General features: G+C 39.7%; 2 protein-coding genes across 2 annotated transcripts; one reads left to right on the top strand and one right to left on the bottom strand.

Annotated features, from left to right (window-relative positions):
- Nucleotides 1-1021: 1021 nt before the first annotated feature.
- Nucleotides 1022-14701, bottom strand: LOC112577336 (putative per-hexamer repeat protein 5). The gene is made up of 17 exons (XM_025260391.1): nt 14626-14701; nt 11310-11420; nt 10878-10970; nt 9805-9918; nt 9146-9289; nt 7716-7829; nt 6436-6636; nt 6144-6257; nt 5766-5861; nt 4943-5056; nt 4423-4506; nt 3618-3737; nt 3206-3310; nt 2611-2730; nt 2213-2302; nt 1730-1847; nt 1022-1225 (listed from the first exon to the last, which is right to left on the bottom strand). The coding sequence occupies exons 1-17, from the start codon at nt 14699-14701 to the stop codon at nt 1099-1101; spliced, it is 1941 nt and encodes a 646-aa protein (XP_025116176.1). The 3' UTR covers nt 1022-1098.
- A 613-nt stretch (nt 14702-15314) lies between these two features.
- LOC112553388 (kielin/chordin-like protein) lies at nt 15315-26113 on the top strand. Its single transcript, XM_025220573.1, has 11 exons — nt 15315-15517; nt 20296-20430; nt 20774-20902; nt 21759-21899; nt 22373-22534; nt 23291-23320; nt 23603-23617; nt 24206-24323; nt 24601-24692; nt 24931-25045; nt 25507-26113. Exons 1-11 carry the CDS (start codon nt 15457-15459, stop codon nt 25631-25633), a joined length of 1125 nt encoding a protein of 374 aa, XP_025076358.1. The 5' UTR covers nt 15315-15456; the 3' UTR covers nt 25634-26113.
- The last annotated feature ends 121 nt before the right edge of the window (nt 26114-26234 follow it).

Genomic DNA, 26234 nt, shown 5'->3' with positions numbered 1-26234 from the left:
AGCAACGGTAGCGTTTTCCATACAGGTGAGAGTTTGTATCTTCGATGTAAGAGTCCGTTTCATTAAGGGTGAGGGGGTTAATTACAATTATTAATTGCTGACTTAGTGCTGTGAACGGAATTGCTTGATCTTGATATTCATAGGCGTATAATCAATTATTTATGTGTTTTGTGATGTAATGTTTTATGTATTTTAGGAGTGCCTGAATGCAGACCTGCCATATTAGGCAAAAGTTGTAAATCAAAAGTTGTATCTGTATTTGACAGAGATTAGATAGTAAACGAGATTAGGCTAATATATAAAGTGTGTAAACTCTGCATTTCATTTCATGCCGCGTGTAATGTAGTTTTTATTTATAATGTATTTTATTTATTTAGTTATAGCATGGACGTGTATTGATGGACCGCTGTCTCTATGCCGAGACTCACTCTTGGCCTCGTGCGAAGTGATCAACATACTTTATTCAACTGCCTTTCAGGAACACAAAGCACTGTAATGTCTAGTTAGAAACGGCGAGATTTCTGTGACATGAAGTCTGTGCAAGAAATTGGAAATAGGACTTGGAACTCTTCCCGGTAAGGAAAAAAAAACTCGGTGCAAGGGAAGTAACTCTCACCTTGTAGCAGACGACAACAATAGATTAGACTACGATGTCAGACACTACACTTGCCCAATTTTGTATCTGTTCTTCGCCCAAATTTGAAGGGGTCCCCTGGGACCCCATTGACGAAAATTGAAGGGGTCCTCCGAACTTTTAATGCGTACTGTACGCAATTTTTTGCGTAAGCAGAAGCCATGATTTAATATTACTAAAAAGAATTTTGAGGGACAAGCAAGGAACGTCCTTTACGGGATAGACAGGACACATATCCATACGGGTACATGACGGAACAGACGGGTATGCATTGAAAAATCGGATGTGTGAACGATTTTGGAGAAATGTTCATGGAGGTAGCCTTCACCCCAAGCCGAGGATTGATGTGATAATTACACACTAGCTAACAAGTGTCGGAAGAAAAACAAAGTAGCCACTATTTTATTGTGCCACACATCAGCCACCCTTATTACTGGCAGACATTCTGTAAGCCTTGTTGTCTTTCAGTTGGCTTGGTAGTCTGGGGGGAACTGTATGTTCACATTTGCTGGACAGTTAGGCACGGAGCAGCACTTGCCTGCGGGTGGAGGCGACATGGAGCATACAGATGGCAGATGGAACTGATAACACCTGTCGACAGAGAAAGGGTCTCGGTCTCAACTTGAGTCTTTGCAGTTTGTTTCCACTGAAAATGTCAGAGGTCAGGGAAATGAATAGCAGTACCATTGAATGGATATATCCATTTTCGCTGATACGTACATTTAAGAGTGGTTTTCAATGTTTAGGTGAACATAAAATTATATGTCTGAGGTCAGAGTTCGTGTTCGTTTTCTTCCTTTTCATTTCTCAGCGCGCGCTGTCACTAGTCGTTTTTGGATGGAGATGAAATACACGATAATAGGTAATGATGTGTGTGAGAGAGGGGAGATGGATGAACACTAAACGACACAGTATCACGCCCATGACACTCTATAGATGGACAGCAAATATTTGCGCTAATTATAACTATTCCTTTGCTTATGAACGCTATCTGTGATTGCAGTTATGCACATCAATGTTCAACAAGAGCCCAAACAAACAAACTGTCGGTACATCGTAAGACTAAGAAGCCAAGAAGAGGAGTGAGAGCCTCACATGTCAGTGCAGTGGTACTCCCCGGAAGAGGCGTTGGTACACGTGCACTTGTAGGTGCACCCGTCATTGAAAGTTTGACCTTGTTGGTATACCTGTCCCTTGTAGACGCACCCGACACCTGTGTAGCACGCATACAAATCAACCATCACACACACACACACACACACGTATGTATGCAAACATAACTACAAATATACACATAAACATGGATTGTAATAACTTTGCAAGGATGCATTTTTTAAATTTTAAGCTTTTTTATTTGTACCCACTGTTTCAACCATGTACAATTTTATTTATTTCAATTGACGCAACCAAGAGAGTAATATTGTGATTTCTCGATTTCCTGGTGGATTTTATTATATTTGCCCAACTTGAAAAATAATAAATAAAAAACTTGTGAAATTGGTTCAAACAATCGTGCACAAGCGTTGCTGCTCACTACTGTTCAAATGAGGCTTAATCTCTAGATGGTTCTTTACTTACTTGTGCCAGTCAAGGTGCCACCTGATCCCGTTCCAGTTCCAGTTCCGGTTCCGGTTCCGGTTCCAGTTCCAGTTCCGGTTCCAGTTCCAGCTTTGAGACAAAGTGGAACAATATAACGTGCATATATTCCGACCATCCAGCCAGCCAACCGTAAATTAAACCTACCAACTAAAAGCTATCAAGTACAATTAGAATAACTGTCTGGCAGCACTCTGGCTCAGTAAATGCTCTGCAAGACTCAAACAGCCGTGCGCAGGTTGTTACACACCAGTTGGAGAAATAAAGGTTACGGCTGTAAGTCAACTGCAGTTCTTGAGAGATATACAACAGTTTACGGATGCTAGTTACTTACAGCACTCGAGGGAGATATTAACAGTTTACGGATGCTGGTTACTTACAGCACTTGTTGCAGAAGTGCGCGCAGTTGTCTCGTGCCCACGCATCGTACTGGGTGTCTGTGCAAACATTCTGTCCGTAGCTGTTACAGTTGGCCAGCTTGTCGCTACACGTGCCGCCACCTACACACACACACAATACGTCAGTGCACGTGCACGCTCACGACTCACGCACAGACTGATGACAGTAGAAACACACACACTGCAGTACACTTACTTTCCTTAGAGTCAGACACACATTATCAGGTTTGAAGTGTGGAAAGGCAATTTTGATGACGAGGTGCACTGAGAATCGGAAAACCGACACACAGTCGGAGGCCATGCGTAAGTGCGTGAGCACGCGCACACACACACAAAGTCAAATGAATGTAGCGGATGGGGGGCGAATACAGCCCGGGGTCCGCTACGTTTCATTATGTTAAGCTCTTGAAATGCCATTAGACAATACATTCTAAATAATTATCTTAAAGTATTTCTCATATTTCTCTTTTCCGAAGGTGTTTTCCTCTTGTAATACGTTGTATGTGATGTGAAACATGGAGTAATAGTTCTTATACTGTCATGATTTTTTTTTAATGAAAGGCTTTCTAAATAATACCAGTGATGATTGTGCCAGTTCCTGTTCCAGTTCCAGTGCCGGTTCCAGTCCCAGTTCCGGTTCCAGTCCCAGTACCAGTGCCAGTTCCGGTCCCTGTCCCACTTCCTATTTAAAAATATGCAACCTTTTGTCACTAGATGGTAGCTGCTATCAAAAGGCAAAGCTTTATAAGACTATGTATAAACTATCTTACACGTGGAGTGGGGCAGTTATGTAAATCTATAAAACAAACAAGCACAGAAAAAAAAGGAAGCAATCATAGGAACTTTGTGAAACTGCTTGACTGGCGCTGCTTTTGAAAAGATCCAGAGCCAAGATATGACTACAAACATCTTAACAACAGTTGGGAGCAGCGACCACCAAACATTCCTGGCTGCACATCTAGAGGTGAGGTGGGCTGAAAAGTACTCACCACACTTGTTGCAGTGGTGTGCGCAGTTCTCTCTAACCCAGACATCGTACTGGGGATCAGTACAAACGGTTTGACTGTAGCCGGCACAGTTGGTGTTCTTGTCCACGCACGGCCCAGTGACTGTTAATGCAAGTCGTCAGTTAGCAGGACAGACTATTTTGTTTAGAAAGACTGATGACAGTCACGCTATTTCAAACTGTAGCAGCTGTTAACAGCAATTACTTGTTAGTCTAAAACACACACACACAGATAACAGCATTAAAAGCAATATGTTGGAAGGGAAGCAAATTCACTCGAGGAGCACCTTATGTCCCTCCTCCAAGTCTCTGAAATTATGAAATTACATCTTTTTTCCGAGGGGATGTGCACGTACGCCTGTGGAGTTCGAGAACTGTGTTCTAAGCTATGCAGCGCATTTTTTTCTTGAATGGCAAAATTACAGCAAAACAGTTTCCGTTTTTTTGTTTGGTTGTTTTTTTTTGTTTTGTTTTTTTGTTTGTTTGTTTGTTTTTTTTTTTGTTTTGTTTTGTTTTGTTTTTTTGTTTTGTCAGTTGTTGTTTTTTTGTTTTTTGTTTGATTTTTGTTTGTTTGTTTTTTTGCATTTCAATCAGGATGAAGTGAGCTGTGCTCATCACTACTCTACGTTTATGCACTGAAATCAACATATAAAGTAGACATAAGTACCACCAGATTATACTTTAAAGGGTTCGCAACTGGTTGTTCACTGTTTAAAACAAAGACATTATTTCTGTCGTCACACAAAATGGAAAATGCAAAAGAACCAATTTTATTTTACATAAGATACCTGTTCCAATGGGTGTTCCAGATCCTGTGCCTGTTCCAGTTCCTGTGCCTGTTCCTGTGCCTGTTCCAGTTCCTGTTCCAGTTCCTGTAAAATGAAGATGTTGAGTTGCATCTGTAGTTTAAAAATAGTGTAACGTCTTTATTGCTACTGAAAGTATCAATCTAATAGGTTTTAATACATACTTAGAAAAGAGGTCTTTTCCTTTTACTCCAATTCATTGAAATCAGTGTTAAAACGTTACCTATAAATATAAATAAATCTATTACCTGTGTTCAATAAAAAAAAAATAACAAAATAACACCCGGATATGAGGTGGGGGAAACAGTAGGAAAATTACAAACGAGTGAAACAAAAACGAATTAATGAACTACTTAATGATATAATAAAATTAAGTGTAACCCAGCAAAACTTAAGGGATTTCTTCATAACAAAGAAACATGTGCAGTTAACGGAAAAGCATCAGTTGTGGTACAACGCATCGTGAAGTCATATTTGCAAACATTCAAAATAATTATCTCACCACAAAGTCCGCAAGTGTGAGCGCAGTTGGCGCGAGCCCAGTCTCTGTACTGCTGGTCAGTGCAGGCAGCTTGACCAAAGGCAGCACAGTTGTTGATAGCATCCGCGCACATACCTGTGGAAAAAAATATCAAAAACATTTGTCAACAGTATCCTGAAATTTCTGGAAAATTGGGCTTAAACATTCCAATGTGACTGAAGTACAGATGTTTAAATACTAAAATACTTGCTGTAAACATCTTCCACAAAATTTGGTTTGATTGTGAAAGAAACTTTTATTTCCCTTCGGATAAAACTTTGATTTATCTCAAGAAAACGTTGATCAAGTCTTCGTTGCAAGAAACTTTTTTCATAGTATATCTCCCCACTATTTCAGTTCTCTGAAGAAAAATTGCGGGGAAGTTTTTTCAACCTATACTGAATCCCATATATATATATATTGATAGATGGGCAGATTACTTCGTGACCTGCCTCGCTCAGGTTTGTTGAACCGTGAGACATTTGCTTAATACCGACACGAGCAGCAGCGTTAGTATCAAAATACACCTCATTAATTATGCAAAAATCTAATTTACTTTCTTGTTGGACTATCAAGCTGCTTTTTCCAATTTAGAAATGCAACCACAAAAGCAGGAAAGTTTGACTGAATCCAAACAACTCTTTTATCTCTGTTTGGCGATGCACAGAACCATTGACGAGTGTGGCTAATAAAGACTGGGGTGTAGGGTGGACGGAAACAAGGTTAAACCAACTTGAAGCAATTATTTCAATAAAATTAACTATGTGTTGAAATCTGAGAACAGTTAATACGAGGCGCATCTGACCAGTTCCAGTGATAGTTCCTGTTCCAGTCCCAGTGCCGGTTCCAGTTCCAGTCCCAGTTCCAGTCCCAGTGCCGGTTCCAGTGCCGGTTCCAGTACCTATTTCAAGAAGAAAGCATGACAGTTTTGACAAGATCAAGTTGCTAGCATGATAGTTTATTTCTTGTGGAAAGGAATAAAATTATAACTAATTTATTACCCAATCATAATTATGCATCTAACCAAGTATTTGGCGACTTGATTTAACTGTATACGTGTATGCGCTTGAAATGCAGGAAACATCGAGTGACACTAAATATTCTATGAGACAAAACTTGACCACATGTTTGCATTTGAAGACACATAAGAAAGGTCAAACAATTCTTGTTGTTCGTTCCTTACCACAAAGACCACAAGTGTGGGCACAGTTTGCACGAGCCCAGTCTCTGTACTGCTGGTCAGTGCAGGCAGCTTGGCCATAAGCAGCACAATTGTTTATTGCATCGGAACATGCGCCTGTTAAAAACAATATTCACCTTATTTTTGCAAAAGTTACCAAAAAGTTTTTTTTATTATCTGCTGTATATACCGTGTACACATTCTGTGCAGATTTTGTACAACCTGAAAGATACTCGAGCTCATTTGAAACACGTTAGAGAAATGATACAAAGTACAAGCAGATTGGTTGACTAACCTCCTGTTCCAATGATTGTTCCCGTTCCAGTGCCGGTTCCTGTTCCAGTGATTGTTCCCGTTCCAGTACCGGTTCCTGTTCCAGTGCCTGTTCCTGTTCCAGTGATTGTTCCCGTTCCGGTACCGGTTCCAGTTCCAGTGATTGTTCCCGTTCCAGTGCCGGTCCCAGTTCCTGTTATCGTTCCGGTTCCGGTTCCAGTTCCTGCTCCGGCAATAAATACTAAGCTAAAATCAGCATATTTTACTAGATAAAATAGACAAATAATTCATCAGATTTGTCTGAATTAAGATTGTTCAGACTAGCCTGTCACTTCATGCAATTCAAAATGAAGTTATACCCACAGTTTGAACGAAGATTACGAAAGGTCGTTAATAAGCGTCTCCATCTACTACAGTACACGTTTGGATCAGTAGTGCACCAGGGTAGCAGTGATACTTTCCGATTGTTACAGTTTGACTGGGGTTCGTTTATTCTTATTTCTTTGCTATGTCAGAAATGACCTTTTAAAAAAAATACAAAGTATAAATCGTTTGACTATTGACAAACTGGTTTACCTTACGTTTAAAACGGACAGAAAGAGAGAACAAAGGGGAGCAACTCTAATCCGGTAGGGGAAAAATCTTTTTGGCAAACCGAGATTTGTTTCCCTTAGACCACCAGTCGCATGATCTATGGCTGCTCCGATACTTTGTACGCTTTGTGCACTTTTTCTACGTTTAGGAAAGCGGAGTGATCAGCATGTCAAGCTAAGCTCTAGAAGTGCAATCTCAAACAAGATACAATGATAAACTAGACATCAATAAATGTCTTCAGTGCTTGAGTTCTTCTACAAGATCCACTTACACAAGTTTATATGGGAATACAGCGCTCACGTCGCTTACATCATTAAGCGATGAGTTGAAATAAAGAATCATATTTTCATTATTTTGAATCATATTGTAAATTGTATACTTGTTTTTACTCGTCGTCGATAGCAATCATTCATATCTGTATAAACAATAATCATTGTAGTGCATTTTATGCTAGAGTGGATCATGCTGTCGTCGCGCTGTGTTAAATGATTTTTTTGAAAACCCTATAGCAGATAGTCTCCCTTTCTCAGTGATTAAAATTATAGAAAATAATCAGGCTACATTCAGGTAAAAAAAAAAATCAAAATCTGCCAGTTTTTTAAAAAGGATTTCACATTATAGTTTTCCTGTTATTATTTTTAAAGAGTAGAGATTGATTGATATTTAACTGTAACCGCAAATTGAGCTGTTGTGGCAGTGTACACCTACCACACAAGTTGCAAGTTTTCAGACAGTTGGTTCGAACCCAGGTTGAGTACTGTGGGTCGGTGCACACACTTGTGCCATAAGTTGCGCAGTTGTTGATGGCATCCGCACACATGACTGCAAGAAACCCAGTTAACTGACTCACTGACTCACTGAATCACTGACTCACTGACTCGCTCGTTCACTCTATGGCTGGATGCTGGCTTGTCAGCTTGTTAAATTGATCTGTTACTTGTTTTTTAATATATAAACGGCTTACAGACAATGAAACACGTTTGAGAATTATACAAGTATCACAAACAAAATACATGAAATATTTCTGACGAACGTAATAAATGATTACACAGTAATACTCTATTTACAACTATAAAGAATCGTGATGAACCATTAAAAAAGAATGATGTTCAGAAACAAATGTTAAGTGCAGCAGATGAAACTGATCGGTGCATAGCGATCGAAAATTCACGAGTTGCTCGGTTTTTATCAATTAGTTTTAAAGAACAACTAATAATTCAAAATCTGTATTTTAAACAGAAATATGTAATACAGATACAGGCAAAACAAAAAAAAAAAAATAGCGAAGCAAAATTGCAAGTATACAGGCGCAGGGCAGGTGAGTACTATACACACACACAACTCCGAACAAGATACAAGGAAAGCAAGCACGAAATCAAACTGCATTAAATAAAAATTTCCATTCAATTCAACCACTGACAAGGTTTAGTTAATCGTCAAGCATTCATGTGAGAAGCAGTACAGTGCGAGGAGGCAAAGAGCACATGTGATTGTCTTCTGGCGGCTCAGTCGTCCGAGGAGAGACCCTCGACCTGTTCTGTGAAAACTGAGATCGAGACACAAGCGCTACGCAAAATGTCAAGGTATGTAGCTGATAGCAGGTAACTAACGGTTGGTCACCACTAAGGTCCACAACAACTTTATGTACAGCATTGTTTTTGTTTTTGTTTTTGTTTTGGTTTTTTTGTAAAAGCTGTCGTCGTTGCAACTTGTACCATCTTTGCTGATCTTGTCGTTGGTCCGCTGTTGTCGCTACCTCTTAAACCGTTATTTTAAAGATTTACTAGTGACGTTGCAAAGTACAATGTTTCGTTTTTGCGCCTGGAGTGGTCTTTAAGGGCAAGTACCTTTTCTCCCTCTTGGGTTAAGGCTAGGGTTAGGACCATGGGAAACAAGTGAAGGTTCTGCAAGTCAACTTGTGCTTGCATCAGAAGCAGGAAGAACGAAACTGTCTTCAGAAGGAAGGGAAAAAAGCATTTTGTATTTGCAGCAATGCAGAGTGGGTAGAAGGCAATATATAAAGCAGCTTAATTTTTAAGATCAAACCTGAGTTATCTCTTCTCTATTATTTTCTTTTAAATATAAGCAGCAAGCAAGTTTTGCACAAGTAGCGTGAAATTCCTTATTATCACAATCACCAGTGCCGGTTCCTGTTCCTGTTCCAGTATTTAGAGGAGGCACTACGTAACCTGTTCCAGTGCCAGTGCCAGTACCAGTACCAGTGCCAGTGCCAGTGCCAGTGTTGAGAGGGGGCACCACATAGCCAGTTCCGGTTCCAGTACCTAGGCAATCAGCGCTTTTTTTACTAAATGCAGGCACTTTTAAATTGTATCATAAATGTGTCATCAATATGAAAATCATTTTGTGCAATACTATTACATAATAGGAAGTAACAATTTATATTACACTTCATAACTCCTACCTGTTCCAGTACCAGTTCCGGTTCCTGTTCCAGTAATTGTCCCTGTTCCGGTGCCAGTTCCGGTACCGGTTCCTGTCCAGTTCCGGTTCCTGTTCCAGTCACAGTTCCAGTGCCTGTTCCAGCGATATCCTCATATAGTAAGTGACCCCCACAATTATCTTTTGAACTCTATACTACAGTATGTGACAGTCACAGTGTACGTGAAAGTCAATCGCAGTGTCACAGTATGCAGAGTGTCACAGTATGCACTGGTATTGTGACAGTCATAAGTTGGACAAGTGTAGTGACTATGCAGACTTAGTGACAGTACACAAGCCCCCCACACACGTTTTCGTTAGTCTGGTCAGGTGGCAAGCCATGAACTCTGACACCTACCGCACAGATTGCAGGTCTTCAAGCAGTTGCTTCTGACCCAGGCGGCGTACTGACTGTCGGTGCACACGTTCTGCCCGTATGATGCGCAGTTGTTGATGGCGTCCGTGCACGTGCCTGCAAGTAAAGCCGGTAAGTGTAAATGTGAGTGAGTGAGGGAGTGAGTGAGTAAAGGAGAATGTGTGTCAGAGAATTTTTAAAATGCGTTATCTAGTTTCATTGCTCATTCTTTTTTACTTGGACATCTGCCTCCAGCTTCTTCGGATACATCAACATTTAGTTTCTCTCTCTCTCCCACACACACACATAGAAAAACAGGTAAATAAAAACAAAAAAATCATGGAAGAAGCAAGTGAAAAATCAACAAACAAGCAAATGAAGGCAACAGAAATAAAACTGTGGGAGGCGGTAAAGAGTTGCTTGTGCTTTTGGATTTTTGGATGCAGCTTGCAGTAATTACTTGTTCCAGTGACTGTTGTCCCATTTCCGAATCCAATAATTATTCCGGTTCCAGTTCCTGTCCCTCCAGTTCCTGCAACGTATCCATTATTAGAGAGATCCTATAATAGTCCAAATGCAGCGCAAAGTGCAAAAGTACCCGACTTTTGAATTCAATGCCTGGGTTGTTTTTTTTTTTCAGTTCTATATCATTTATCCAATTTGTACCAAACTCGTTTCTCGTCTCTTTTGTACAACAAGGCTGTATTCTGTTTTTGGAGGATTTCTAGAGTTAAAGATCTCCATGTTACATTAGTTAATATTTCAGGATATATCCTGCCGTTGTCATTTCTGCTTTTTTTTGTCGCTGATGTCTTCCTGTTATGAAAGCCACTACTGCACTAGCTGTTGTTTATGTTCTTACTATTTACTGACTGTGGTGATGATAGCAGCACCAGTAATGCTATTGCGTATACTACCGTTAAACAGACAGAAATACAGAGGGAAGGAGGGGGAAACGTGAAAGAAAGGAATAAATAAATAAATTAGTGTACTTTGATAATTTTTTAGGTCGTACTGTTGATTGAACTAGAACTGAAGAACAAAGACGCTCAGAAACATGCATCATGAATTCAAACCTGTTCCGGTGCCAGTAATTGTTCCAGTTCCGGTTCCGGTTCCAGTTCCAGTACCAGTTCCTGTTCCTGTTCCTATTACCGTGCCAGTGCCACCTGTTTTAATTCATAAAGTAGATCTTTTAGCCATTCATATGCTGCTCAGTAGACATTCTATCTCTTAAGTTAAAAATACCGATATGGCCTTCTCCTCTCCGTTGCGATAAGGACACCAGGAAGCTTGGAAAGATCATCACAGTTCTCAGTGTGCCTAAAGTACTTAATGTACACGATCGTGTGTGATGAACGGCCCTGTGTGTGAGTGTGGGCGTTTGTTCGTGCCACACGCAGGAAAAAAAAAGAAAGGTAAGCGTTTGTGAATAGGTGATTGAACAGATAAATGAAGAGATGGGTGACTACACGAACGGAGGGATTGGTGCAGACAGAAGAACTCACAGAAATTACAGAAGGCCATGCAGTTGTCGCGAGCCCACTGTCCGTAAGCGGAGGAAGTGCAGATGGCGATGCCGAGGTTCACACATTCAGGCGTGGTGTCCTTGCAGACCTCTACAACAGACACACGTCATCAAGCCAACATCCACCCAAAGTCTTGCCCTCGCCTGAAACACTCGTCTCTTACTTTCGCCTTATAATTGCGGCGAACTCTCAAGTCTTCGCCATCATCTGTCTTTGGTACCTCTGCGTGGAGCTGTAATGTCTTTCTTTGTCTTCGTCTGGAACCTTTCGCTTGTCTTTTGCTTTATATTATTTATTGTTGACGCAACATTTGCTTTGTTAACAGAGTGTGGCTTCAAACTCGCCAACAAAATTCAACCGTCGATGATGATGATGGTTATGATGATAAATAACAAGGAAGAAATGAACATAAGTGAACAAAGAAAAGGAAATGCTATTTTTTTTTTAAACCAGCAACTTACTGTACAAGGAAATTTTGTATGAAAAGACATAAACGAATTTAAAAAATAATGACAGAAAATAAACCACACTTACGCATTCCACCTGTACCTGCGTGACAGAAAATGACAAGAACAAATAAAAGGTGGTCAGTAAGTATAAACTCATTTGAGACCTCCAGAACACTTTATTTCATCAACTTTTTTTAAGTAACAGTAAAAGAATTGCTAATAAAAGAGAAGTCCACAATGCAAGAACTGTCTTCGCTAGGCACAGACTAGAACAACAGTCGGAGCAGCAAAGACATCGAGATACGGGTACATGACATATACACAAGCTGTTAGGAGGCACTGACACGGTTCCTGCACTCGGCTCTTCATCCACAGTTCGCCGCAGAGTCAGGACAGAGGCGAGTCTCACAGAGGTCAAGCTAGGTAGTGACGTCACAGGCGCTATACTCGACTAATGGAGACCTTGCGTCACGACCTAGCGACCTAGCATGCTTCAGTCTTCGGAATATTTTAAGTACCTGGTGACCTTTTGTTGTCGTACTTTGAACTCCTTGTGTGCATGGGTGTCTGCTTTTGTGTGCGCGCGTACCCGTGTGTGCTGTTGTACGTATGTGTGTTTTATTTTATTATTATTATTATTATTATTATTATTATTATTATTATTGTTATTGTTATTATCATCAACAATGTAATGAGGTTCTTGCCTATGACTGGCTGTGAAGTCACAGTCGGGAAGTTGCACGAAAGCTTGGGACAACATTCGCCGGGTTGCGGGTGGAGCTGACAGCCTGACGGTATGTTATTGTAGGTGGGGCATCTAAACAGGAAATAAATAAATAAGAAAAATTTTTGGTCCGATAGTAATTCTGAAATTTCTTTACGCTTCTGATTTAAATCAGGTTTGGTCACTCTTTTCATGGTGTAATACAATATCTAGAACTCATTCTTACTGCTGTTGCAATCTATATTTCGAGATATTCTTGAGCTTGGAGATAAGACTACCCTGCTTCCACCTTTTTCATAATTCTGGAACATTGCCCTATAATGGTGGAACCTCATCCTCTATCTAATCGGACTTAGAAACGTGCCTGTTTCAAATGTACTGTATGAGACTGTGGCCCAGTTTGATATCGGTTTGTTTGAATGAATATGTAATGATTGTCATGACTGGAAGATAGTGTTTTCTGAATGGTGCACATGACTGAATGACTGCGGGTAGTGCCTTTATAAATGCTTATTAATAATAATAATATTCATTTAGTAGTGTTGATAGGTTGTGTTAACTATTTTACTTACATTTCTGTGCACGTGTAATGGCCGGTCGAAGCATCGTCGCACACACACTGGAGCTGACATTCTTTTGTCCACTTCTCTCCTTGTTGGTAGGTGTGGCCCTCATACACACAGGCAGCTGCACGTGCGCGCGCACACACACACACACACACAGATATACTAATAGTCGCATACAGTAAGTAGACAAGAAATTAGTCCAGTTTGTCATCAGTTTGTCTGTCCACCTGTTTTTCTTTCCGTCTATTAATTGATCAGATGTCTTATCGAGCTTTCGATTGATCCATCAGTCTAGTTTCCACCTTCAGTTATAAAAGTGTTTGTTCTGGTTACAATACTAGCAGCACCACTTGGTTTTGTGCTTGGACACGTGCCGATGAAGTAAAGAATATTTTTGAATACGTGGACATTACGCCTGAGAGGAATATAAAAGGTAGCTTTATACCTTCTTCATAAATACATCCACTGTGTATATCTACACACACACATTGGAGTTATTGCGCATATGTGTGCTTGCAAAAGATATTTTCTGAAAATGTAAAGTGTCATTCTTAAAATTACTCAAGAGCCCATTTCTAGAGCTTTCGAAAACAAAGTAATGGACGTAGCATGTAACCGTATCTTAGTATTAATCCACGTACAAAACGTCCATGACGTCATTGTCTTAACAAAGGCCCTGCGTTACGGCAACGACAACTGACAACTGACAATTGACAATGACAATTACAATGACAATAACAATTTACAATGACAATGACAATTCTTTATTAACGAGAGGTAAAATAAGCAAGAAGATTTTTTTTTCCATTTTATCTTCGCCCTTTCCGGAGAAAAAATAAACTAATCACTATAAGAATAATTAGCAGTAAACATAAGGTAAGATATCAAAGTAGAATGGAAAGTGAATATTTACAAAAGTGGTGGTTAAGAAAAACAGATATTTACAAGGGTCCTGGAGTTGGTAAGTGTATCTAGAGGTCTCATCTAATTTTCTTGCATGTACTTGGGTAAATGGCGTCGAAAGCAGTTCAGGAGGTCAATTAGAAAGAGAGAGCGTGGCCGAGACACCATCCTCCAATGGCCAGTGTCGGAGGCATGAGGAACAAAAGTCTTTTCCAGAAAATACGTGTGGTCTATAGAACAAACTCATTTCTCTGTCTCTCCACTAATGCATATGTCTCTGTCTCTGCTTCTATTTTTCTCCGTCACTTGTTGCTCTGTGCACTTTTGTAGGTTTTTTTTTTCTTTTTTAACGGTGTCCTTCTGTAAAAGGTGTGTGTGTATATATATATAAACTGTACAGCGGTAATTTAACAACAAAATGAACACTCATATATATATAGATAAATAAAGAGACAGAAGGAAAAGAAAATATACATCACTAGCCAGCCAGCCTGTGGCGTGTCTCTAAAATATCGAAGCACACAACCACCACCTTCTCCCATACCTTTGTCAGGATGTTAATAATTATTATTGAAAAAAAAAATTAAAAACGCATGTACGGTGTACACGTGTACTGGTTTGTACTTCCAACGACTACAAGAGCCGTGTCCTACCTGAGCTGTCGCGCACGACCACGACGACCAAGAGCCCGAGCGCAGCCCACAGCTTCCTGCCGTCGTCCCCAGCCATTGCGTCTGACAGCGGCACAGACGCGTCTTCCTGTCCACCGCGCATTTTAAAGCCCGGGCCTGTCCCATATGTCTTCTCTGGCTTAGATGCAGAGTACAGTCCATTGCGAAGCAGAGGTAGGACACGCTAGCCAATCAGTTGCTACCTTGTAAAAAAATTTAATTAAAAACCACTTTTTTCTGAGTGTGAATCGACCAGACAGACCTGATCATTTCTTGCTTGATAAACTATTGTGGAAGTCAGCCATATGCTTGCAGCCAAGAGAATCATCCCCAAGGACTTGCAACAATGTTATAGATTGTATACCCTTCCCCAAACACTTTTTAGTTATTATGTACAGTCACAATGCCCTATATATAATCACAGTGTTTTAAGTACAGTCACAGTGCCTTGGCACATTTCCCATCATTCTCTGGTAGCTTAAAACTTTTTATACCGACACAGTTAACAAGGCTTTAAAAACACGAGAAAATTCTTTTCCTCAAACTCTAAAACTTTTTTCAGTCTTCTTCAGCTATTACAAGATAAGCTTTTCATAAAAGTTTGACAGATAAAGGGAGATAATCTTTTAATAACTAGCTTATCTCGGGTTCCAACCTGGATCTGTGAACAGCCATTCGACCTCATGTGAACTTGTCCCCCTTTTGCCAGAGGATTTCTAATAGGGTTGAGGGCTTAACAGGACCTAGAAACGTGTCACTCGCGTCTTAAGATCCTTGTCAAGGGCTCTGTGGATTTGATGCTGCCAGGGAAAGATGCTGTACAAGGTGACTCTACGGCTGCTGGGCGCCATCATGGTTCTCAACACCTGCACTGGTAGGTACCAGCCAAATTATTTGGTAGAATTATTTCAAATATTTTAGTATATTATTTCTCTCGATTTTTTTTCTGCCGTTGATGCCTGTCTTCTTGGTTCAGTTTTTGTTTATCTCGCGTTGTCATCATCATCATCGTCGTCGTCGTCGTCATCGTCGTCGTCATCGTCATCGTCGTCACAATGGGATTAATATGTATTGCCTTTCTCCACTATCAAGCCGAGCTCAATACGCTTTACACAAAAACAAGCTACAATAACTGCTAAGGACACAGGGTCATCAATTCTGGAACTGATGAAGTATGAATTATTATGAAGGAGACGAAAAAAATCCACGGAGCAAGAAGCAGAATAAATACATTTCTCAGCAGGAGTGTATAGTCCTCGTCCTGTACACGCACAGATCCCAAGTCCATACACGTAGCGGAAAATGTAGGACCAGAAGATGTGAAAATGTGCAGTTTGTCTTCTGGATCGCAATATTGGACATTACTATTCTAAATTCAACCAAGAAAACAATCAGCAAATAGTACTCTACATTCATTTTCAAATACTTTTAATAGTGCCCGAGATCCCGTATTTCGAAAAAAAAGAAAACCGCTCATTACTATTAATACGATCTTCCCATTCCTGCCATCTACACAAAACCTGTCGTTCTTTTAATTTGCTTATCAATAACCGTACATTTTGTACCCCCTGATTCATCCACAGAAAGCCAAACCCAAGAGAAAATAGCTTCAGTTTAATGTTTGATACCCAGTATTTTTTACCCTTTACATATAAATAAAAGAAGTATTCTGTAAACTTTATGAGGAAACCTATCATCATTCATTCAACCAGTAACGAACACATCTAATCACTATATTATGACTATTGAGTATCTATGTAATTCACCATAATCCAGGTCATTTGGAGTGCGCTCATCTAACCCCAAGAAAAGTTTTAAGGCAAAAATGTGAACTTCTTCACAATATTGATATGCGTTATCTAATCCCCATAGTTCTGCGCCATATTGTAACAGGGTGAACTTGAAGATAAAAAAGTTAAAAAATTAAATCTAAATTCGTATTATTATAAAATATAAGTGTTATCATGATTAAAAATAAATCTTTCTTTCCTTTGTTTGCCAAGTCCTAATGTGCAGCTGTAAAACTAAGCTTAGTAGAAAACAACAATACTAGGTGTTTCTAAACATTAACAACAGGCATTACAACACTACTGTAGGCAAGCATTTTCTTACTTCTAAAAACCCACCATTAAGAAAGACTACACTAATAATTGTAAGTAAATTTACTATAAAGTCCAAGGTAAATGAATCTATACTTAAATTATTTAGCTGAGTTTGAGAAAAAACCACCTATTCAGATATCAAGACTTCATCTACAAATAATACAATGAACAATTATAAGTAAGCTATAAATAATGCGGCTCCATGCTCTTCATTTAATATCTTAATTAAGTATCTTAATTGCCAAGTCATTGATAAAAAGAGAAAATGATACCAGACTACACCAATCACCTTGCTTTACCCCCTTAGTACAATTTATATAATCAGTTAACTGTGCTCCACACCTAGTTCTTACTTTTAAATTATTATACATGGCTTTGATGGATCTGTATAAACTACCTGTAGCTCCATTTGTTAACAAAGTATGCCATCATAAGTTTCTATTAATTGAATCAAATGCCTTTTCAAATCTATAAATACCACATATAGGCTATGATTCAAAGCAAGCTTTTTTTGAATCAAACCCAATAAGATAAACAGACAGACAGAAAGAAAGAGAGAGAGGAAAAAGAGACTAGGGTTGAAGATAAAGACTAGTTTTTAAGACACTGTTTAAAGAAAGAGCGGGTAGGTTTCCGACGAATATGTATTGCATTTCACTCCAGGTAAGTGGACCAGAGAAAGAAAAGGAATGCAGACCTCTGAGCCAGTGGAATTCAAGAGAGGGCTGGTGTGATTACTTTTTATTCTTATGTAACGTGAAACGTGGAGCATTGTTTTGAACTTGCTGGAAAATATGAATGGTAAAGCCAAGAAGGCCAGACAGAAAATTATTTTAGTCTTGATTGTAATGTAGTTTTGAATGTATCACCGATTCTCATTGCACATTTGAATGTAGGAGCTCGAATTTGAATTCACTCAAGATAAATTGTTAAAACCTTTCTGTTGATTGATACTTATAAAGTATTTTGCATTTCTGTGAACAGGTGACTGAGAAAAGGTAAAGGTTAAGGTCGTCCCTTAACCCTTATTGGTCGTTAAGGAGTGTGGTGTTCGAGACCCCACTTTTCTCGGGGAAAGCATTTTCTAAGGGAATGCCTATCTCCTCCCCCCGGGGAACGTTTGTGGCCCTCTATTCAAACGTCAATGATCTAATCACGGGACTACCTGCGTCCTTGTGTCTTCCAAACTAGTCTGGAAAGGCACTTGCGGTCTTATCTTCGCAGTGTATTCGAGAACCAAATATCTAACCCACGCAGTAAAGTTCCACTGGACTATCAAATATATACAATGTACTGGGGGAAGAAAGACACAGGCAGTTATGAATGTGGGTTATCCATTTCCTTTCGGGTCCCACGTTTTTATGTAAAATTCCCAAATAACGGAAAGACACGAATGACACGTTTCTAGGTCCAGTTGTCAAAGTTGCGCGATACTAAGACAAACCAAACTATAAGTCTATGTATGTATAACTAGTGCCCACAATGTACCTGACTTAGTATAATTTGTTTATAGTATGCATTTATATTGTGTGCATCTATAGATGTATAGTATGTTTAGTTTTTGTTATGTAAGTACTTGTAGATAAATTTATCATGAATGAATGTGGATATACAGATGAATTTAGCACAATCAAAAGTTAAGTACTTGTTCCCAAGGCAATAGCCAGCACACATTCATTTTCTTTTTGTTCTGCGTTGGTTTCTACCGTCAGTCAGCCTATTATGGAAGAAGATATTTCTGGCTATGTACTTTGTCTAACTCGTCTAATCATTGACCTGACTATTCGTGACCTCCAGTGTCCTGAAGCATGTACCAATGAAACTAAGCTGTAGTATATGGCTAAGCAGGCTGTAATGGCATGCAGTCTAAATACCATGTGGGGATTAAATAAAACTTTTTTAAGCTAGTATCAGACACTATACAATGCTACGCGTTGAAATGCAAATACAGAAAGCCCATGAACTAACCGAGATTTTCATAAGAAGGCTGAAAAAATGCTGTGATATAATTATAGTAGTATTATAGTTTTAATAGTATTTTAGATAAACTTAACAATTCTTTTGTTATTGGTATTTTTATCCTTTTTTTTAATCCCTCACCAGCACAACTATGCTAAAGTATTATTTTGGACGAGGTGTTATTTTTACCTGTGAGAAACCACGATGATATAGGCTTTGACATCATCTGAATAATTTACCAGTTTGGTTTTGACACTTTTACTTTCATTTGTTGTTGTTTGTTTGTTTGTTTGTTTGTTTGTTTGTTTGTTGCTTCGATCTTGAAATGAAGACAACTTTGTTGTTGCTCCGATCTTGATAACATCTTTTTTTCTGTAACACCGTGAGTAGAGCTTTCTCGTTTAGTTCTCCACAAAGTTCATATGCAGCATGTGCCTCATCGGTAAATTGGTCCTCAAACGATTCCGATGAGAAATGAAGAGCACTAATTCCTACTGAACAGTGCTGGAAAGTTTCTCCTCGTCTCGACACAGTTAATCTAAGCGCTTTGCATATTTAATGTCTTTCTTTAGAAATCTGAGTGTTGGTATACCCGTCTTGTTATATGAGTTACACAATCAAAAATATTTTTTGCTCATCTCTTTGCAGACGATAAACACCATTTGCATTAAAAAAAAAAAATCGGGTATTGACTATGGTAGGTCACCGACACAGTTTTTTTTTTTTTTTTTTTTTTTTTTTATTGCTCTCGATTCGTTACCATCGTGTATTCCTTTTATCTTTTGTTAACGTTTATAAAAAAAATTATTTCGTAAGGCTGATGTTGTGCATCGTTATTTTATTTTATTCTCTCTGCACTATTAAAATATACTTCACTTTAGTGATTTGAGTCCCACTGTAATCTCGCTACTACAATGGGCATATGAAGTCTGTTAGCAGGAAATACGTTATCATCATTGACCTCTCCCCTATTCTTATCGATACAAGACCCCGACTTTCACCTCCCTCACGTGCGTCAGTAAAGGTGCGCGCAGAAAACTGGGAAATTATTTTATCGTAGAGATAATGAAGGATCTGTCTAAAAAAGCTACATTTGGGTTTAAGGTCTGTTTATGTTTCTCCTTTGTATCTGTTTCTACGCCCACTCCCCCCACTTTCTCTTCTCTTTCGGGTGTGATAGCGAGAAACAGGTGTCTCAGGTTCCAATCTTGTCTCGGGAAAGTTCTTTTTTCTGCATGTTGCACCTGTTTAAGGTGAAAAGGTACAGACACATTTCGAGAACATCTCGACTTGCAAAGGCGATCCTGAGGAAACAGCAAAGGGAGTTAAACATGAAAAGAAAAGTAAGAAAGGGGGAGATAACACTCAAGAGGGGTCTGTCCACTCATTCAGAGCATCCCAGAAAATGGCGGCGAACGGAGACACGAGATCTGGTGCTAGTATCGTCACGTGCTCATACAATCAATTAAGGTTACAGTACCGACGATGATCGATGATAAGGATGATGTTTTCCAGATTCGTATGAAACATTGTCAAGCGATGCCAGCGTGTGTCATATGTGATGTTGTCTCTCCATCTGATTTGTCAACAGGAAGTGACGGTGTACCGGAGAAAAGGCAGGCATGCGCTGACAGCATCAGCAACTGCGAAAACTACGGGCGAGCTGCCTGCACCAGCTACCAGGCCTGGGCACAACACAACTGCCCCAAATTCTGCGGCTTCTGTTGTGAGTAGCTAAAAGTACTACAGATGCTTCAGAAGGACTGTACACTCATATTTACCGAACTAAAAATAATAAAGGAAGTATTTAATTAATGCAGGACTTATTTTATATCACTTTTTTTCCAACCACCGAAGGTGAGCTCAAAGAGCATGAACACTCACAAAAACTCAAGGATGCACAAATACACACGGTAAGCGATAATAACTCGATCTGCATATTTTTTCAAACACTAATTAACAATCTCATGACCGACTAAAGCGAGGAGGCTTGAGACTGACTGTAGCTAGAGAGGCGATGAATAATTCAAATAACAAACTGTTAATTCAACCTGCCTGTTGTCTTACAGCAGGAGGCGGCCAGACTCCGACTGACACCTGTGTGGACACCCTGGACAACTGTGCGGCTCTGGGTGCGAATGTGTGCAAAGACTACGTGGAGTTCTCAAACATTAACTGCCAGAGAACCTGCAATTTCTGTGAGTGTCGAGTGTTTTGTTAATATCGTCACGTGACAACTTAAACAGTACATGTAGACTATAAACCTATAATATTTAGAATATTTTGAATTTCAGTTTAAGAAAAATATAGAATATATAAAATGTCAGCTTTAGATATTAAAAATGGTAGAATAAATGTAGGCTTATATTTGAAATGGGGGGAGAGGGAGGGGAGAGGGATACTCTTCGAAGGTGGGCGTGGCAGAGGGTACATCCGGGTGGCCGCGGCTTCACTTACCCGCTAAGTGGTGGCTCTTGGTATCCTCTTCGCTCCGATTGACAAAAATCATTTGGCTGTAATTTTGGTTTTAGTAAAACTGCTTTGATTGCTCGCCTCTGAACACTTGCTATTCTCAAGGAAGCTCCACTAGCGGAGTCCCAGAAGATGGAGGCGTAGTCAAGGGTTGACTAGGAGATGGATATTTTAGGGGAAGGAGTTTTTTGCAAATGTTAAAATTAGGCATTGACCTTGTAAACATGAAGTTCCGCCCAGTTTTGGTGAAGCCTTTTAAGTGAATGGAACGTCAATCGCTGGTCCCTACTAAATCAGAATCGTTCTTATGTGTGCAATAGCGGCTTATTGCTGATATTTTCAATGCGTTTTAGTTTGACTAATAGTCACTCGGTAAGCTCTGACATCAGAGAAGCTGAGATTGGGATACATCTATATATATATCTATATAAAAGCAAGGAAGGATAGAGAGAAAACAAAGATAATGATTCTGAATAAATGATATGGGATTGTACTGTTGATGTAATTCTCAATATTTCTCTTGGGGGACGGGGAGGGGGGAGGGGCGAAAAGAATAATTTGAATATTGAAGGTTGATTGCAGGTGGCACGAGCAGTCCCAGTGCTAGTGGCGGCGCCTGTGTGGACAAGCTGACGAACTGCGCAGACTATGACAGCTCCTCGTGTACTGGCCAATATCGGCCGTGGGCGCAGGACAACTGTGCGAAGACCTGTAACCTCTGCAGTGAGTGTGCATTCGTGAATACATCACAGCAGTATATAATGTGGACGGGGAAGTGCGAAATCGCCTTCAGGTGGAAGCCCTTTCCCTTCTAAAATAAACAAAATAAACAACAGCAACAAAAGGACAGTCACTAGAGGATCCCGATAGCGCAGTGGGTAAAAGCACTCGCGTGTCACTCCTGCAATGAGAACTAAAAATAGTTCTGGATTCAGAATTTGTCCTGGACACTCTGCATGTGACATCTGTTCGCAAGACTGGGCTTTGGGGGATTTTCTCCGTCTACTCTAGTACTCTCCATTAAATCATTTCTGATGGTGCGAATCACCACTCGGGTGGGAAAGGAAAGGGAGAGAGAAAGAAAGGGAGAGATGGGCAACACACATGCGCATACATGCAAAGACACGCTCAGTGGCAATGACACAAAACATATTCAGTAACCACGGGTCTTTTCTTGCCCTCTTTCGGTTTGCCAGGTAACACCGGTAGTGTGACCCCACACCCGGGGACGACAGGAACCTGCGCGGACAAGCTGACCAACTGCGCATCGTTCGATGTCTCCACGTCGTGTCACGGCCAGTACGAGGCCTGGGCACGTGACAACTGCGCCAAGACGTGCAACCTGTGCAGCAGCACCGGTGAGTGCACCACAGGTCATCACTGCATCATCATCATCAATCATCATCATCATCAGTCCTTTAACTTTCGTTCCTGCTATTGAGAAAATTGACGACATTGCCTTTCGACGATCGTCTCGGCTTCGATACAAATTAAGCTGAGGCTAAACGCAGTTAGACACTGTCAATATATTTTTTTTTTAAATTGACTGTCCAAGAGAAATACTTTACAATATCACAAAGTAACTCACAAATATACAGCAAACACAACATGTTATATTCAGCACACTTTTTAGAGGGAAGATACAGCTTCGACTTCTTCAGCGTTCTCCACCTGTATAACTTGTGGATTTAAGGGGATTGAAAGCTTGTCAGGTGGTAGAAATATATACGGACAGCTGCCTTTCTATAATGTTCTAGACCTTTTTTTGCAAAATTTAATAACGGAAAACTGGGTCTTTCGCTCAATCTGTCTTCGCACGTGTGGCCTGATGTCCGTAACCTAAACAGGTATGCACAGATGAAGCTTAAAAAAAAAGTAGTCACCTGTCTGTGATGAATCAAATCAGACTGCACTTTGTCGTTGAATGAAGAAAAATGAAAAGGTAAAAATAAAGTTATAAGGATTGATTAGTGGACGCAAACTGTCCCTTACCTCCAACCTCCCAAGCCTTTGTTTTAAAGTCTAGACAAGTTATTAAGAACGAAGTTTTGGTCAAGTCTCCATTATGTATGCTCTCTCTCTCAAAATTGAAAAGTTTGACTTTTGTCTCGCAGGCACACAGGGAGGAACACAAACCCCAGGCAGTGAGTTTTCTTGGTATTTGTTTTACACCACAAACTCTGAAAGCAGATTAATTGAATTTGAGTAAAATTACTCTTATTCCTTTCAGTAAATGTTTAAATAATTGGGATATATATGTATAAAACAGGAAGTTGACCTTCACTGATCTTTTCTTGTGAACATTAGATAATAGGTGATTTTAATGCATTTAGTTTCTTTGTGAACATTAGATAATAGGTGATTTTATTGCATTTACTTTCTTTGTGAATATTAGATGATTTGTGGTCTTTTATGTTTGGTTACAGCTCAGACTTTCTACTGTAAGTACTTGGCTTTTTCTTCTTCTTTACACACCTTTAAGTTTTAATTATAAATGACAGGTAAACCATGTAATGTCAGAGTCGTTTTTCATTAAAACCTCGTGCGTTGATATTAATCGTGGCTACCCATGTCTAACCGGTTAATCGTATTCTCGCATCACGCAATTGAAAGCGGATAATAATGAAGAAATGAAGAAATAAGTTAGAGATATTTCTATATATATACTGTAATCAGGCGGAGAATAAAGGGAAGATAGTAAGGTAAGTTATTAAAATGCTCTCCCACCCACACACACACAGTCACATAAAGTAAACTCATGTGTAATAAATAATGTGTTTTTCCTACGTTACGTCGTGGCCCCGTTATTTTGCCTGATGTTATGTTTTGTCCCTCTGTATTATTATTATAGTAGTATGTCCTCACCCTGTGTTCCCTTGTTACGGCCTGCCTACGTCTCTGTGATCTCCACTGATATTAAGTTCTGGTCCTGAACGGTAGCCTTGCTGCTTGTTACGTTCTTGGCTTGTCGTTGTAATAACGCCTGGCGTTGCGTGTTGTGTTGTCGGGTACGTGACTGCGACGTACAGCGGACGTATGCTACTACAAGGGGCAGTCGTACAAAGAGGGGCAGCAGTGGAAAGATGGATGCGAGAAGAACTGCACCTGCGTAGACCAGCGACGAGGTTACTACTTGTGTCAAGATCTGTAAGTTCCTCTTCCCCCTGTCAACAACTTTATTTCCCTATCATGCTCTGTAAGATTTTATTTCCCCCATCAGTCCCCGCCCCCATATTTCTAAATTTAAGCATTTTCTACCAAGGGGTCCCATTAAAAAGTTTCTACGTGTACGACTGTTTATTAAAATGGGTAGACAATAATAGAGTGATGGGCATATTGTGAGTGTGCGCGCGCGTGCTTGTATTATGAGAGTGAGCATAAGAGTATTTTACGCACACATCGCTTTTGACACTTCTCATTCGAGGTGCCCCACGTTCTCCAACGTCCCTCCTCAGTGTCAAATGGTCAAGAATCCCGGGGAATGCTGCAGCACACTGACCAACTGCCCACCGACCAGTACGTATCGTTTCTGTGTATACAGGTATCATCGTTTCAACAAGGTGAATATATTGCTCTTGCTATGTGGTAGGCTTGCAGTACAAATGTACACTGACAGCTGTGTTGCAAGGTTAATGCAGTTGTTACATATAACGTGTAAACACAGATTTTTTTGCCGTAGGTTAAATATTAGAGATTTCATAACTTCTTACACAGTTGTGTCCTAAGTTGAAGAAATTGCTTGGCTGCTTTTCAGCCGGTTGTGAGTACAAAGGAGAAGTCCACCAGCAAGGCCAGGAGTGGATTGATGGCTGCACCTACAGGTGCACCTGCAAAGATGGCACTACTGGTTATTATGAATGCCAGGCATTGTAAGTCGCTTCCCTCCTAACTTAGAAGAAAAAATATATGATACTCATTCCCTGCTGGGATAAATGTACGCTGTACTATGACCAGTATATGTCCTGATAGGTACCCAGACCTCACTGGATAGAAAGTTCAGCTTCATATAGTTTAAAAGTTTTCTTTTATCCCATCTGCATATTTAATGATCTGATATCATTATGCAGATTAAAATAAAGTTACTGCCCTAATGCAAGCAAGTTATCCATTGATGTATTCACACTGTCTGCAAAAAGTGCATGCTAAAAATGAATGTCATGCAGAGATCAGAAGCCGCATGCAGTTTGCACACTTTGCTTGACATCTTGAAACACGTACATCTTATTTTAGAAGCACAAAGGAAATAAACAGTAACTGGTTAAGACTGTTGTGTTTTCCCTTGATGCCTACTTTTCTGGCATGGGTCATCATCTGGTCATTTCTGTCGCAGGTGTGTCCAGTGGAACCTGCTCCCCTCTTGCACTTTGAATGATCCAGCGCCTGGCAAATGCTGCTCAACTCCAAACTGTCCTGCCAATGTTGTTATCAATTATCCAGAAGGATACACTCCTATGTAACACCTTCTCTTAAAAGCCACCAGCTTGTTAGATATTGCAAACACTTTTTAAGGGTTTCTAAATGCACTATCACACTCCTTTTCCAAATCCCCCACCTATCTTTATTTCATACCCAAAAAGGCACAGGTGTGTTTCATCAGCATCATCCAACAGAAAGATGTGCTGAAGAGATAGTTACACAGGGACAAAGATACTTTAGGCTGGGAAACTATTAGTTAACCAACTTCTTTTAGACAAATGAAATATTAAAGACTAACATGAACTTCAGTACTGCATCATAAATTACTAACACTTTCTCACCTTCTATTGTTTTTATACAGCATACTCTATATTACTTTAGCATGTAGAAGAATTTTTATTTTATTTACTTTATCCAAAGAATACCTCAAAACATTTGATCTCCATAAAAGGAAAGCTGTATGCCAACAATTATGAGAAAAGCGGATTGAATCAAATGAAATAAAGGATGATCTGCAGTTATAAGATCTTCTGAGTGTGTTTCATCTGGGTGTTTTAATATTTTTGATGTTCAAATGTGACATTTAAAATGATGCATGCAACATTTTTTTTTAAATGTAGTGGTACAAATTTTTTTTCTCCA

Source organism: Pomacea canaliculata, linkage group LG12 (assembly GCF_003073045.1).
Source record: "Pomacea canaliculata isolate SZHN2017 linkage group LG12, ASM307304v1, whole genome shotgun sequence".
Classification (NCBI taxonomy): Eukaryota; Metazoa; Mollusca; class Gastropoda; order Architaenioglossa; family Ampullariidae; genus Pomacea; species Pomacea canaliculata.
This window is presented reverse-complemented; position numbering and strand designations above follow the sequence as displayed.

Coding starts and splice junctions, on each gene's coding strand:
- LOC112577336 (XM_025260391.1), bottom strand. CDS start 14,701: ATGGCTGGGGACGACGGCAGGAAGCTGTGGGCTGCGCTCGGGCTCTTG. Junction 3,311..3,617: donor ACACCACTGCAACAAGTGTG/GTGAGTACTTTT, acceptor ATTTTTAAATAG/GAAGTGGGACAGGGACCGGA. Junction 1,848..2,212: donor TGGCACCTTGACTGGCACAA/GTAAGTAAAGAA, acceptor CGTGCTACACAG/GTGTCGGGTGCGTCTACAAG.
- LOC112553388 (XM_025220573.1), top strand. CDS start 15,457: ATGCTGTACAAGGTGACTCTACGGCTGCTGGGCGCCATCATGGTTCTC. Junction 20,431..20,773: donor CAAATTCTGCGGCTTCTGTT/GTGAGTAGCTAA, acceptor GTTGTCTTACAG/CAGGAGGCGGCCAGACTCCG. Junction 24,693..24,930: donor GACCAACTGCCCACCGACCA/GTACGTATCGTT, acceptor GCTGCTTTTCAG/CCGGTTGTGAGTACAAAGGA.